This window comes from Dromiciops gliroides, chromosome 5, assembly GCF_019393635.1.
Source record: "Dromiciops gliroides isolate mDroGli1 chromosome 5, mDroGli1.pri, whole genome shotgun sequence".
NCBI classification, from domain to species: Eukaryota; Metazoa; Chordata; class Mammalia; order Microbiotheria; family Microbiotheriidae; genus Dromiciops; species Dromiciops gliroides.
In genome coordinates this window covers 112700376-112716765 of record NC_057865.1, presented here as the reverse complement: position 1 = coordinate 112716765, position 16390 = coordinate 112700376, and the positions used below count along the sequence as shown (strand labels likewise).

General features: G+C 36.5%; 1 protein-coding gene across 1 annotated transcript in view; it reads left to right on the top strand.

Moving 5' to 3' along the window:
- EXOC4 (exocyst complex component 4) overlaps positions 1–16390 on the top strand; it is a 911169-nt gene that overhangs the window by 249251 nt on the left and 645528 nt on the right. The window contains exons 8-9 of the mRNA XM_043968219.1: positions 4430–4575; positions 7895–7983. Coding sequence (XP_043824154.1) covers positions 4430–4575; positions 7895–7983 — 235 coding nt within the window. The remainder of the gene's footprint in view (positions 1–4429; positions 4576–7894; positions 7984–16390) is intronic.

Sequence of the window (16390 nt, the reverse complement as noted above, 5' to 3'; positions counted from 1 at the left end):
TGATTGAACATTCTTATGCTTTTAGTTGACCAGGGAGTTGCCATAGAAGATGTATCAAGGGAAGCATAGCTTGAATGAACCTCTCCTTGCCACCCCCTTCCCATCAAATCCTTGTTTCATTTAAGTTTCAGGGACAACTGTGTAACCTTTTAGGATGAAAAAAACAACAAAAAATACCTAGCCTAAAATGTAGCAGAGGGAAAGGGAAAACCTTTTAGCTATTGATCCTGTCATAATATCCCATCCTACCACCCACCTCCTCATGTTTTCTATTTCTAGCTGTGGGAAGAGTAATCAGATCTACTGTGATTGCTCCTGGAAAACTATGCCAACTCACTGACTCCCCTGTGACCCCACTCACCATCCCTGTGGCTTCCTAGACCAATACACCAGACCAACACTTCCTTCTTATATGTGTTGTCTCTTTTCATTAGCATATAAGCTCCCTGAGAAAAGGAACAGTATTGCTTTTGTATCTGTTTTCTTGGATTTAACACAGTATTTATCATCAGATAAGTACATAAGAAATGTTTTTCATTCATGGCTTTAAATCTGTGTTCATTTGACCTAGTCTGGTACATAGTCATCTGGTCTCTAAGCTATAAAGTGATTTGTTTTTAGATTTTAATTTTGGTTATTATTATTATTATTATTATGGCAATGAGGGTTAAATGACTTGCCCAAGGTCACACAGCTAATAAGTGTCAAGTGCCTGAGGCCAGATTTGAATTCAGGTCCTTCTGAATCCAAGGCCAGTGCTTTTATCCACTGTGCCACCTAGTTGCGTCCGGTTTAAAATATTTAAAAAAAATAAATGCCTAAGGGATGTGAACATATCTTTTTGCCCATGTCCTAACTATTCCTTGCCCTGTTATTTTTTATTCTTAAACAAATCATTTTAAAGTGACAATCTTGCTTCCACTCTGTGCCAAAAGTATCACCCAATAACTAATTGTAAATTTTCTAGGCTTTGTGTTTTGTTTACCTAGGGTCCCTCTAACTCTCCTCTTTGCCAAAAGCCTTTCCCCCACCTCAGGTTCTTTTCTCAGTTCTCTTAAAAAGGAAGCTAACAGGAAAGAAAAAAATACACCCCCCCCCCCAACCATCAAAAAAACCCCACAACACTTCCCCTGTGACCCTCTGGATGATCACTTCTCTTATTGCTGTTATTTTGTCTCACAGGGAAGATGTAAAAGGTTTTTTGCTAATATCTTGTTTTCCCAGCAAGAAAGAAACATTTTCCCTCTTTACTGTCTAGGAAAGATTGTAGGATCAAAGGATTTATAACTAAAATGGACAAGAGATAGAACAATGCTCTTCCTTTTCTTTTTCCCTTGTCTTTTAAAATTAAATTTACATAAGATCTCTGACCTGACTTAGCTAACAGTCTCTTTTACCATGTTGCCCTTAGGATTTGGCTTTAGATATAACTGCAGTTATGCAATTTAAAGTGGCCCTATCTTTTACAATAGAACAGATTTTTTAAAAAATTAAGTTATTTTCTTTTTAAAAAAAATAACAGTAAACTTTTTTATCCACAATTTGGGGTTCCAATTTTTATTCCCTCCCTTCCCTCCCCCTTCTCTGAGGTGGCAATCAATCAGATATGGGTTATACATGTATGATTATGTAAAACATTGCCATATTTGTCATTTTGTACAAGCAAATTTGATTAAAAGAAAAAAAATGAAAGTGAAAAATAGCCTGCTTCAATATTAGTTCTTTCTTTGGAGGTGGATAGTATGTTTCAACAGATTTTTTTTTAAGGAAGAAATTAACAATAAACCCAAACTTATTAAAACAGTGAATATATTAATGTATTTTTATAATTCACATTAATGTATTATCACATTAATGTATTTTAGGGGAAGGAGAAGGGAAATAAGCACTTATATAAATTCTTCTGTGCTAAGCACTTTGCAAATACTATTTTATTTGATCCTCACAACAGTCTTGTAAGGTAGGTGCTGTTATTTTCCCCATTTTAAAGCAGAGGAAACTGAAGCAAACAGAGGTTAAGTGACTTGCCCAAGGCCACGCAGTAAATGTCTGAGGTGGTATTTGACTCATAGAGTCTTCCTGACTCTATCAACTGTACCACCTTTTTGTTTCTATTTCAGGCTGGTAAATTTGATTCTGTTTACAATGGGAAAATTAGGATCACTAGGTCTGTAAATTCTTTAACTATGATTCATTCATTAAAAACCTTGGTACTGGAAAAATGTCAGTTAATTCCAATCCATGTGAAGTTCTGGAAGTGGACTTCTGGTTAAGTGGATATAATTATGTTCCCCTGCCTTAGCAAGTAAACTATATTGTACTTAATTGGACTTTTTTTTCTACAGTTGAAGGTATTATAGTTATTTCTGAAACATCAATCTCATTGTATAACATTATAGATGCATAGGAAAATAGCATTTAGACTGAATAACAATAGCTGAGGTTTATATAACACTTTCAAGATTTCAAAGCACTTCCATATGTTTTCTTATCTGAACATGTCCTTAGGAAGTTATAATTTTTTTTAAAAGAACATATTAACTCCTCATACTGCCCTCTATTTTATAGAATTAGATTGTTGAGAAATTTTAGTTAGGTTTTGCTAGGTATTCTGATTAATCAAGATTTATATTATAATGTATCAAACTAGGAGGGACAAGAAAATATAATAAATTCTATCACATTTCAGCGCTGTAGATATTAAACCCGTGTGCTTTAAAAATACTTGCCCTAACAACTGAAGTACCTTCATTTTCTCCCTTTATACTGTTTTTTTCCTCCTGTTTAAAAAACATCGCCTAGGTCTTAAAAAAAAAAAAATCTTTCTTGACCCTGAAACTCCTCCAAGCTTATTATCCTATGTTATCTTCTCCCCTTCAACCACAAAATAAGTAAATAAATGAATGAAAAAACCGTAAAAGACTTCATGTTTTACTCCATTTTCTCCCCTCCCTTTCACTTTACATTCCCAGGCTATCTAACTTCTGACCTTGCCTCTTAAGTAAAATTTCCCTGTACAAGTTTGTCAGTGATCTGTTAATTGCTGAGTCAAAAATGGCTGCTTCTCATTTCTTAAATCTTGGCCTCACACTTGACTTTTCCTGTTTCTTAGGGCCCATATCTAATCAGCTGCCAAGGATCCCATGGTTAAGGATCTAGAGCTAGAAAGGGACCTTAGAGTCTACCTTGTCCAGTCCCCTCAGTTTGTTATTGTTCAGTTGTTTCAGTCATGTCCACCTCTTCACGACTCATTTGGGGTTTTCTTGGCAAAGATACTGGAATGGTTTGCCATTTTCTTCTTCAGCTCATTTTATAGATGAGGAAATTGAGGCAAACAGGGTTAAGTGACTTGCCCAGGGTCACTCAGATAGTGAACCTCTGAGGCTAGATTTGAACTCAGGAAAATGAGTCTTCCTGACTTCAGGCCTGGTGCTTAATCTACTGTGCCACTGAGCTGCCCCTCATTTTACAATTAATGAAACTAGGAGATTAAGTTACCTGTCTGAGGTCACACCCCTGAAGCACTTGGAGCTTGGTCAGGCATTCAAGGCATCGAAGTCATCCACTGCCTCTTCGGGCAGTCCATGCTTTTGTCTCGCCACTGAACTTTGATGACTCTGGAAGAGAGAATGGAGCTGATGACTTTGTGGAGCTCTGGCTCACTTAAATCCAATTCATCTATGAGTCGTTGCTCCTCTTTGAAAAGGAAAGGGACAACAACCATCACCTGGTTTATCTGTTTATTTCCTTTTGCTTGGACTATTGAAATAGCTTTTTTCAAATTGACCTTTCTGTTATTTAGACTCTCCCTTCACCATTCCAATTTCCCGATGTCTGGAATGCCCTTGTTCCTCAATTCTGCCCCCTTTGAATACCTAACACCCTTCAGAATACAACTTAGGAGCCACTTCCTACATGAAACCTTTTCTGATTCCTTATTTTTTTTGTGTATTCTTTCCTTTTGAAGTTACCTTGTATTACTTTGTGTTTGCTTATCTGTGTATTTGTTGCATCCCTTGTTAGAATAAGATCCTTGAGGGCAGGGACCTTGGTTTTTGGTCTGCAATGCCTAGTACAAGGCCTTTCAAAAGCAGATGATTAATAAATATTCGTTTAAGTGAAGGGCATGTCTTTGCTCAATCACCCCTTTGGTTAGGGTAAAAACCTTTCTATCTCCTCTTCTTCTACCATCTTGTTCTCCTTCCCCTAACCCTTTAAGTGAGGGGAGCAGGAAATTGACCAGTTATTAGAATAGTCTTCAAATGAGAATTTAAAAAAACAAACAACAACTATGGAAAAACTGAGACTACCTGGTTTAGTACAACTTTGGCTGTAATGAGATGGAATTGGATTGTTTATGTATTTGCTGATTTGTGTCTTGTTAGCTTATTAGAACTGTATATATTAAACTGTTTTGTCTATTTGTTAGATGCTGCTGACTGAGTATTTGGATATGAAGAACACTCGAACAGCTTCTGAACCATCAGCTCAGCTTAGTTATGCCAGCACAGGACGGGAATTTGCAGCTTTTTTTGCCAAAAAGAAACCTCAACGGCCCAAAAACTCCCTGTTTAAGTAAGTAGTAAGATGGCAGATAGGAGCAAGTGTTACATCCCCAAACCCACTAGGACTTAGAAGTTGCTTGACAGTAAATTACAATGTTCATTTAAAGCATTGGTTTGAATGATGTCATAGTAAGCTGATTTCTAAAGGCTTTCTTCAGTTCTTTGCACTACTGTTTCTTGTTAGTTAAAGCTGTAGTGTCTGAAAGTGATTCTTGGAATATCCTCACTGTTCAATAAAAAATTCAAGGAGCCTCGGGGAAATTAATGGGAAAGGAATATTCTACCTTCTGAGAAAATCTCTAATCTGAAGTATTTATTCTTTTTTAATAAGACTCCACATTATTTTTGTTCTTTCTTGCTCTTTGGGTACAATATTGATTGGTCAGAGGAGAATTTCTTTCCCTTTTTTCCCTTTTCCACCCTGTTTGTCTCAGTTTCTTCATTTGTAAAATGAGCTGGAGAAGGAAATAGCAAACTACTCCAATGTCTTTGTTGAGAAAATCCCAAAAGAAGGTCATGAAGAGTCCGACACAACTAGTCAATAACAACAACAAATCCTTTCTTTCCTTTTCTTTAATATTATTATTATTTAGGAAAAATTCAGTTTCCACTTTTTTTGTTATAACTGGTTTACTAGCACATAAACACTGTCCACACTCCTCCATTCTACCGAATATGAGTGAAACACATACTATCTGTTTTCTCCATTTAGTATATGAACTGGAAATGTAGTTAAGATTTTGTTGTTGTTGTTTTTTAAAATTGAGTTTCTATTTCTTATATATAGTTGAGCCTTCTGTACACTTTATTGAATTAATTTTGGAATTGATATGCATTTTATATTTTGTAAAGAGTTTAATTTACTTATTTTGTAGTTTGTTCATTTCTCTTTTCCATAGGAATTATTCAGTTACATATAGCTGGCATGGGTAGTGTGCTTCATGCCTTCTACTAGTCTTTATGTGAAGCATATTAAGCAGTTTTAAGGAGTTTTAGGCAAAAGATTCTTGACCTCTAATTCTCAGCCCCAAGTTTCACACACAGCTCTGACATATCCATGATCCTCTTGAGATTGTAGGTCATTGACTGCTAGCAGCTAGAAAGGATTTCAGAGTGTCCAAAAATCTTTAGGTTATTAAGGGTTAATATGTTGGTGAAATCCCATTATTCTCAAGTGCAAGAAGTACTTTATTATCTTTCATTAATTGTCTCTAGCTAAGGTTAATTGTGTGTATTTAATAGCTGTCTTTTCTTAGCATGTTTGTCTTTCCCTTTTCACAACCCTGCTTTTCTCTTGGTCTCTGGCCAGCAGCTCTCACTGTGCTTTTTGGAGGTCACTCCTATCTCTTCTGCAGTTGACTGGCAGGTAGCATATTATGGTAGAAGTAGCCCACACCACCTTACAGCAGGCTTTCGGTGCCCATTTAGTTTTTGACTAGTACACAGAAAAGCATTAAGTGTAGTGATTATTTCTATTAGAATTTTTTGCGTAAGTCAGTTTATTCCTTTCCATTGCCCATGAATGACCTTTCTCAGTCCTCTAGTTGTTAGGTAAAAATATGATCATGCAGCTCCCCTGTAATGTAACCTAGCTCATTATCATCTCTTAGTGACAATGATAGTTAAGAGGCTTTCTCTGTGTCTGACAACTGTCTGTGGAATTTTCGTGGCAAAGATATTGGAGTGGTTTGCTCTTTCCTTCTCCACTGGCAAATAGAGGTCAAATAATTTGCCCAAGGTCACACAGCTAAAAGTTTCTGAGACTGGATTTGAACTTACCTATTTCTGATTCTAAGCCCAGCACCGAATCCACTGCACCACTGCTGCCTTGCCTGTTTACTTTTTCATGTCTCTAGCTTTCCTTTTTTATTCATTGTTTCAGATTTCAGGAACCTGTTCAGTTTTGTTTTGCATCCTTACTTTTGATTTAAGGCCCTGAGTATTTTTCTTATGTTATTCATTGTTTCAGATTTTAGGAATCCATTCAGATATGACATGAATTCTCTCTATGCCTCCTCTTTCAGGGCTTTATAAGGTAGATAGCGACAACTTCCCAACTTGGTTCTTATGAAATTGTTTTTGTGGAAGATAGAAATATTCATTTTACAATTCTTGTAAAAGTGTTTTACTTGATACTTGGTAGAGCAAAAAGTGAATGGTATTTTAGTAGACATATTGTCTCAAGGGCACTAAATTGCAGTCTGTGGCTGGTCTTTTCTTTGGGGTAGTTACATTACAATATTTCTAGAGTACTCCTGATAAACAGAAGCTTTCTGAGAATGACAAAACCAGAATTGTTGTCCAGTAACAGAGAGCAGGATTTTTAGGTAAGGGGGAGCTGTGAAATATTGAACTGGGCAGTGATATGCTCATGATGACACAGAAAATGACCCAAAATTCTGGTCATGTCACTTGCCTGCTCAAATATTACCAGTCCCTCCCTATTACCTATAGGACAAGGCTTCAGCTTGACATAGTATTCTACAATCTGACACCAATCTCTCTCTGCACACATATTTTATGTTACTTCTTTTTTTGTACTCTGTGTTCCTGTTCCCTGCAAATCAGTGCTTTTGCACAGACCTTCCCTATCCTCTTTTGTGCTCTATTAGAAGAACTCTTAGCCCCCCTCAAGGCCCCTGGTTATTAGGTTCTATCTATCCTTTAATTACCTTGTGTTTACGTTGTAGTGTTTATTGGAGGAAACATGCTTTTATGGAGAAAGTATTGAACCCGGAGATGGGAAAACCTGTGTCCAGATCCTGCCTCTGACTCTTCCTACTTGTTTGATCATGACTGGATTATTTAAGTTTTCTGAGTTGTTTCCTCCTCCATAAAAGGCAAATGATAATATCCACAGCACCCTCTCTTTAGGATGTTGTGAAGTAATGTATGAAAGCACCATACCAATATTAGTCCTACTGTTACTCTCTCCTCTCACCCCCAATATAAGGTCAACTTGTTGAGGACAGGAACTGTCTTGTACACCTATCTGTTTGCCTTTTCATCTTTGCATCTCTGGCATCTTGGGTAATGGCTTGCACATAGCAGTCACTTAATGGATCTTTGTGGGATTGTTGATCTATTGAATATAGATTAAACTAACATGAGAAAAGGCCTGCCAGGATACTGAAGAGAGATCGAACAGTTCAGCAGAAGTCAGACACTGACCTAGGTCTTGTTACCTGTTGCCATCATCATTCTTTACTTCCCATTGTTTTCTTGGCCACGGCTCTGGAGGAGCAGTTGTGGGTTGATTGGGGTGGTGGATTTTTGGTGTTCTGTGCTCTTCGTATGTAAACCTTTCCTGGCCTTCTGTTCCACTGTAGGTTTGAGTCATCCTCCCATGCTATCAGCATGAGCGCCTATTTGCGTGAGCAGAGAAGGGAGCTGTACAGCCGCAGCGGAGAACTTCAGGGTAGGTAATAAAACTTCCGAGGCAAAGTTATTTTGATGGGCAAAGTCTGAAGCTTTTCTGGCTTGTGAGTTTATAGCCTCTATTCACAGGGTACTTTCAAGATAACAGAAACTTAAAGACTTGATAATCTGTTTCTTCTATCGCTTACCAGCATCTGCTGTAGGGCAGCTCAAACTGTCACTGTGGCCACAGAATTCAACCTAGTTGCTATTCAAGAAGGAGCTCAAGGCAAAAGATGGGATCAGACCCTCTATGCTCAAAGCTGGCAGACTTGGGCCTCGTCAGACCCCAGGAGAATTCCAATCGTCTGCTTCTGTCTGTCACTTGATTTTCGCTATTATTTTTGAGGATTCCTGGAGGATACAAGGCATGCCTGAGGATTGCAAATGGAAAAATTCAAAGCCCAATACTATGAAAGGCAAGAAGGATAACTCTGGAGGTTATAGGCCAGTCAGCTTAATTATGATACTTGGAAAGATACTAGAACAAATTATCAAGAAATTGATTTGCAGGCACCTAGAAGAGCACAAGGTAAAGGAATCTTACATGAAAGTAAATAATCTAGGTTTATGAAAAGCAAATCATCGTCCTAATAACACCGCCTTCTATGGCAGAGTGATGGTCTTGATAGGTAGAGAAGAAGCAATACATGGTGTGCGATTGAGCTTTGCTAAGGATTTTGATTTTGTATCACTTCATATTCTCAGTAAATGATACTATGGAACCTGAGTCAAAAAAAAAAAAAATCAGTTCCGCGGGCGAAGAAGTGGTCAGACTGATGTATCCAAAGGCTAGTGATGGATGGGGCTTCATCATTTGGGGGAGAATACTTGTTAATTGGTGAAGTAAGAGGTCACTTTTGGATTCGGTTTTATTTCATATTTATATCATGAGCATGGATGGTAGAAGTAGAGGTGTGTTTATAAGGTAGGGAATGTAGCTTGATTGCTGGCTTGGGCTCATCCTTTGGATCACCAACTGAGTGCAAGTCAGCAATGCAGTGCTATTCATGTGATACTGGAGCAGATTAGTAGAAGCATGGTAGCCTGTGGATAAGTAATCTTTATTTTCTGCTTTGTTATTGACTGGATACTGAGAAGAATGCGGCATCATATTTGGATTTTGGATCCTGCATTTTATGTGGGATATGGAGAAATTGGAGGCTTCCCAGTATAGAGGAGCAAAAGTGACCAAAATGATTAGAAAAAGAAATTGTTGTGAAGGTTGTTAGGTTGCGGATTCAGAGAAGATTAAAGGTTTATATCATAACTCCTTTGAAATGGAATTCATTTAACCGACACATTCTTGTTGAGCACCTGCTGTATGCAAGGCAATATTTGTGGCCTGATAGTAGGCAGGAAATTAGTGTCAGGTATGTGCTACAAATAATAAATGAGTACTACAGGATCTCAGGGTATGGAAAGGTAACATTTTATTGCAAATGAAACCACAGACAGGGGTTTCAGCTAAATGACATATACTAACACTCCTTTGCGTGATTAATGATGATTTAAATTGTTTTTCTAAAGGAGATTCATCAGTTGAGGTATAACTTCTTGTATGAGTGACAAATATACAGTACAGAATACATTGGAGCTGAGCAGGAATATGAGAATAATGGGAACCCACTCAAAATGTGGTACTTGGCAGAAATATTCTAATGTAATAACTAATGCTTACTGAAATATAAGGAAAGAAGTAGTGTGCAAATAGGTTGAACTAACTGTTAAAGAACAATTTTGGCTCTTTTGCCAAATCACCTGACAGGAAAGCTACCCTGTCAGCTAACCTGATCTTTTAAAAAGTTTGCTAATATTTCATTTGGGAAAGAAAGTTTCTATGCTCAATGGTTTTAACATTTCAACAGGCAAAAAAAGGAAAAACCCTACCTGCTTTCCATGATGAACGATTGTTCTTTTTCAGCCTTTCTATTAATCTACCTGATCCATGGACCATAGTGATATCTGCATTTTAGCTTTACCTTGAAAAATTCTAATTGAATTGTTGAGTCAGATTGGTAGACAGTGGTGGAAGGCTGTCTCTTCTGTGAATGCCGCACAGTTGTAAGTTTCTTTTCACAGCAGCTTAGGCCACAGGGGTTGGCTGTTCCCACTACTCCATAGGAGCATGACAAAGAAACCTACCAAAAAGAGCATCAAAGTAACATTAAAAATCTCATATTTTAAAAAAAAAAAGTCCCTGCCAACTTTTCCTCCTACTTCTTGTTCAATTAAAAGTGTCACCCATCCCAAAAGTAAAGGAATTAAAAAATGAGCTTTCCACTCTATCAGGTCTTCCCAATTGGGCCTAAACATTGTGGTACAGATGGTTCATTATCTCTTCTATTTTTAGGGGTGAGCAAATTCATTTTGAAGTCCTATGGGATAACAGGTAGACGGCAGACTTCTGTGAAGTTCTCTGCTTTTGTTGGTAGCATCCTGTTTCTCTGAATCTCTCTAGGAATGTCATTCTATTTAAGTAAGTGTGTTGTAAGATAACAAGAAGGATAATTATTTTAATAAATATTTAGTATAACCATAGCTTCTTGAATCTTAAATTGCCTGATAGATATTAAAATACATAAAAGTGGTAGTTTACCTCACTTTTTTTTTTGTTCAATTCTACAGGAAAGGAAGGTAATTGATTAATAGAGGATTCTTTGGGAAAAGCCTGACCCCATCTCTGCCACCAATCACTTGGGTGACCTTAAGCGAAACCTCTTATACCATTCTTATATTTTCCTCATGTGGAAAGTGGGAATAATTATACTTGATTTACCTGCCTTACATGTTGTTATGATAAAATTAAACTATATATAAATATATGTGCTCTTAGAAAAAATTTTTTAAATGTCAAAGAAGTTAAAGTGGGGCTATTATTTTTGAACCTAAGAATTTTGCTTTCTTTATTTCTGAATCTTATCTTACTTATCACAGTAGGTATGCATCTTACATATTTGTTTAGTTGTGAATCATAGTTTATAAGAGTCCTTGTTTTCTCCCATTGAGAGGGGAAGGGACATGAAAAATGGCTAAAAGTGCTTTTACTTGCTTTGATTTAAATGGAAATAATGCCATGATGATTACTACTCCTGCTTCCACGTCTATGACTACTTTGGACTTTTGTAATATATAGTTTAGACTATTGAATGATCCAGTCTTTGGAATAATCTGAGCTTATTGTTTTAGAATTGATCTCCCAAAATAGCATCATAAGAGTTGGGAGCCAGGAATACCCATGAACTAACCTGGCTTGATCTGGCTTTTGGCTTATTTTTTGAGCCTATTACATTATAGTTTATTGGTTGGGTTGTGAAGCCTTAAAATTTTTGAGTAGTGTAATTTTCATCTCTACTTATGCCTTGCCTTATGTATAAAAATCTATATTTATGATGGATCAACTATTTACTTTGCATAAAAATTCACTAAAAATACTTTGAATTAACAAACCCATTAATAGCATATTTAAAGAACTACTTCATTTGTACACAACTTTTCAGTGACATGCATTTTACATAAAATGAGGTACCTTTGTGTGGTAATTTTATACCTGTGCCATGTAACCCTATCACATGTATAGCTTTATTTGTTGAAGCTGAGTGAGAAAATATTTAAAGATTTGTTCACTGTTTGCTTCGTGACTGGGCAAACTATGCATGAAAACATAAAGAAATATACTTTTTTCTAAAATGTGCATAGTTAACTGTACAATTGTTCTAGACTTTCATGTGCCTACACTATTTCAGGCCATAGAAATTCATATAAAAAATAACTGCTGAATACCTACATTTAGGTTCTTGGGATTTTAACCTTGCCACTTAGTTTTAATCAACATAAATATAACATTTACTCAATAATAAGATATACTTTTTATTTTTTGTGAAGGGCAATGGGGGTTAAGTGACTTGCCCAGGGTCACACAGCTAGTTAAATGTCAAGTATCTGAGGTTGGATTTGAACTCAGGTACTCTTGAATCCAGGGCCAGTGCTTTATCCACTGCGCCATCTAGCTGCCTGAGATATACTATTATAGATACTTAGACCTAAAATCTCTACTGTGGAAATTTCCACTACTGGTACAAATTATGTACATTTCTATCTCTAAATTTTCTTTTTATTTTTTTCTTTAAAAATTTTTAAAAATTTGAGTTCTCAATTCTCTCCCTCCTTCCAGATAGCTCCTCCTCCACCCATTCTTTCTCTAAATTTTCTATGGGAATACACCCATTATTCTGGAGACCTTTAATATTTCTTGAATATGAAAGGCAGTAAATACTGGAGCTATCCATCCACTATGCCTCATTCTTACAATATGGCTGCTCCCCTTCCTTTCTAGAATCATTGGATAACTAAGTTAGATCTGGAAGGGACCTTAGAGATCAACTGGCACTTCACCTTCCTTTTCATATGAGGAGGTGATGTGATTTGCCTAAAGGACACTGAATTTCATTCCAAGTATTGATTATTGATGATTTGATCTTGATTTTAAAGGTCAATATGGATTCTTTTTCTAGTTTGCAAAACATTGTTAAGCCCCAATCATTAGGATCATTCATAGTTTCAATAATTATGCTCTTTATTCAGTCACTGGAAAAATACTAAGTAATAACTTAACTGCCATGAGATACAGAAACAATTCAACATAAAAACAAAAGTTTACATGCGACTGTATGTAGTATGATAAGATTCCAAAGGAAACTAATTATCTTGAAATATCTTTTAAACTATCAAAATAAAACAAGTTCACTAAATCCAGGTTAAACCCATGTTAACACTGTTTTAGATCATAATCTTTAAAGAAGGGACCTTACCATTCATTTGACAAATGAAGAAACAGAGCACCAGAGCACTTGCCCATGGATGGACAGGTTGGGCCTTGCTTATATATTTTTCCCTGCTCCTTATGGGCAAATGATGATTGGTAATATGGTACAGTGCGTGCACCCCACCATACAGTTTTCAGTTGTTTTTTGTGTCACCTGTGGTTGTGATTTTTCTGAGATCATGATGTTCATAATTTATGGCCATATATAGTATCTGCGAAAGAATATAGTCATTATAAAGATGGGCTTTCCAAAGAACTAAATACAAATTAAATGCACTTTGAGGGAATGATTAAACAAGCTATCGTACCTGAAAGTAATGGAATTTTACTGCATTGTAAGAAATAGTGAATATAAGGAATTATGAGAAGCACAGGAAGATTTGTATGAACTAATAAAGAATGACATGAGCAGAACCTGGAGAATAATATTCAAATGACCATGATGATATAAATGACAAAATCACTAAAGCAAAGCTGAACTCTTAGGTGACTGTAATAACTTTTCCTGACCCTTGAGATCAGATGGTAAAATATACTCTCCTCATCCTTTTGATAGAGAAGTAGGAGACTGAAAATGCAGAGTGTTGCACATCCATTAGATGGGACAGCTGTTTTCACTTAATGGGTTTTCTGGTACAAAGGCTGGGTAGTCATTGTTCATGTTAGGATTTGTATGTGGAAATGACTGTGAAGCAAAAACAAAAACACAAGAAGGCATCAATGAAACTTACTTTATTTATTTGTATAAAGAATAATAATTGGCTTGTCAATTTTCCATGGATGGTTCTTACCTTAGGTATAGTTAGGACAACCCTGACCAGCTGCCTCCTTCTTCATTCCCCACTGCTCTGCTTTCTGAACACTGTCCATCTGAGGTGGGGGTGGGAAAGGGATCTTGGAAGTGATCATAGATCTGGCTCCAGAAGTACCCTCCAAGGTGGTCTCATTTTACAGATGCAGAAGTGGAAGCATAGAGAGATTGTGACTTATTCAGGTTCATATAACTCTGAAGTGTTTGAATCACTCTTTGGACTTGGGTTTTACTGACTTCATGTCTAGCACTTGATCTGCTCTATTATTCAGTTGCCTGATTTTAGAGATAATCTTGCTGCCCCTCATTCTTCTCTAAAGACAACTAATGGAGTTATCTTTGGATAGCCCAATCAGCTAAGAAAGCATTAGAACTGCTTTTGTTACATGCAGATCAAGAGATTATTTACTTCAGGGTCCTTGGGACTTTTTAAAAATTGGGATGCTGTACCAGGAAGCTGGCGGCTCTGAACATAGTTCCCCTCTCTGTTACTGTTGGTACTAGTTTGATCCAGATGTTGTAATTTCTGGACAAAGAGGAATATGTAGAGGGCTTAGGCTATACTTCAAGATCTCCAGGGCGAAATCCAACCTCAAATTCCTGGATTAAAAATAGAATATTCATCTTAGACTGCAGGTGGTGGCGGCAGCTTGGTTATGTATGGAGATTGCAAAGTTCTCTGTGCATATTTAATTTTAAGCTTTTAAAGTTGTGGTATGGCTGTAAATAAATGCAGAGTGACTTTTGGCTTCACCACAATTTTAGGCTTGAAAAGCTTATATTACAGTAGTATATGTGAATGATATATGAATATTGTAATAGTCATAATATAGGATGTTCATTCGTAGATTTGTGATGACATCTTCTGAATTACAGCCTGCTCATTTGCATATTCCTGTATGATTAGCCCACATAAGTCCCATTTTGTTTGCACATTAAAGCTTTCTTCTGACATCAGTCAACTAATTTACATATTCCTATTTGGTTGGATAGTAATATTCAGCCACAGAATACAAGACTCTACTTATAGGCAGAGTAGTTTTTAGCTTCACATCAGTTCTAAAATAATAAAGACTGGTGAACCCTTCACAGTACTGGTCTGTAGTATGGTATCCCATCTCTACTGCTGATAGACCTTATTTTAACTCTTAGCTTCCAGTGTCAGAGGCTGAAAGATAGAGAGGGCTTTCCCAGTCAGAAACTTAGATGCCTTTGTTCACTTTCATTTATTTATTCATTTATTTTTTGTTTGTGTATTTATTTATTCATTCACTCATTCATCCATTTATTTATTTATTCATTATTTTTTTAAATTTAATTAAAAAAAAATTTTAGTATCCAGTAACACCACAGGGTCCAGTGGAAAGAAAGCTTGACTTTGGAGTTAGAAGTCCTGGGTCCATGTTCAGGATCTCCCATTTATTCCCAGTGAAACTATTTCAGTTTTCTGGACTTCAGTTTCTTCATATGTAAAATGAGAGATCAGTTGTTTCAAGCTTAAATAGAAACTAGGGCCACTAAACCATGGATAAGGATCCCTGCAGGCCACACACTAACATAGAAAGCCACATACTATTATCACCTATGTTTTCTTGTGTTTTTACTTATTTTGTTAAACATTTCCCAATTACATTTTAATCTGATTTGGATTGCATTTTGCATGCTGTGTGTTGAGACCTCGTGTTTGGTATCTCTGTTTTAGATCACTGGAAATGAACCTTCTAGCTATAGTTCTGTGTCCTTGTGATCTTGCTGCAGTCATAAAAACACATTGGACTTTGGGAGTTCAAACCTATGCACAAGTTAGGTATATTATAGATATTTTTATCATACCAGTGGTTCCAAGCCTATAGGCATTGGGTCCCTGGATTGATAAGGGAAGGGGTTTGTGCACCTACAAGTAAATTCATAAACAAGCAAACATATCTTCTACAAACATACAGTCTGTCCCCTATTTAAGTGTAAGCTCAGTGTGAGTAAGGATTGTTTCATTTTTTATGTTTGTATTCCCAGCCCCTATCAGAGTGTATGATTAATGTGTATATCATTCTATTTTTAAATGCATAGAGATAATTACTGTGATTCATAAAATCCAAGTTCTTTTAAACTTATTATCACATTCATAATGGCTTCTTTTTATTATGTATATTCATGGTTTATAAAAACTTAACAGTACAATTGCTATCCTGTGTTTATACATATACTCAAAAATAAGAAAAGTAGAGAGAACTAATAATTGTTCCTCTGACCAACAGAAGTACTGGGATTTTTCTCTCTACTTCTTCCTCCTGGAAAAATTGAGGCATCCTCATGCTCTTCATTGTTCTGTTTTCCAGGGGAGGAGAACTAAGCTAAGATAGAGAACATGGTCAGAGCAGGGCCGTGAGGCTGCAAATTTGGTTGACCAGAAGGGAAGAGAAAGGAAATTGAGGGAAAAGGCCCTGGAAGACCCGGTTAGAAGTCCTCTCTATTACTTTTAATCCAATTCTATTCTCTTACTCATATATCTTCTTGTTAAGATCCAAGCAAGCTCCTCAGATCTTTTACCAGGGATGATCTTATCTACATTCTAACCTCTGCCAGAGAAGGAATCAGTTTTGAATCAAAAACAGTCCACTGCTATTCATATAAATGGCATTAAAAGTGTTACAGAAATCTAAAATCAAGAATCCTCCCACGTTCATAAACAGAAAGCTGTCCTAATTTGGGACCCATTGGTGAATACTTTTTAATTGGCTGGAGCCAAATAAGGAAGGAGATATCTCCTCCTCC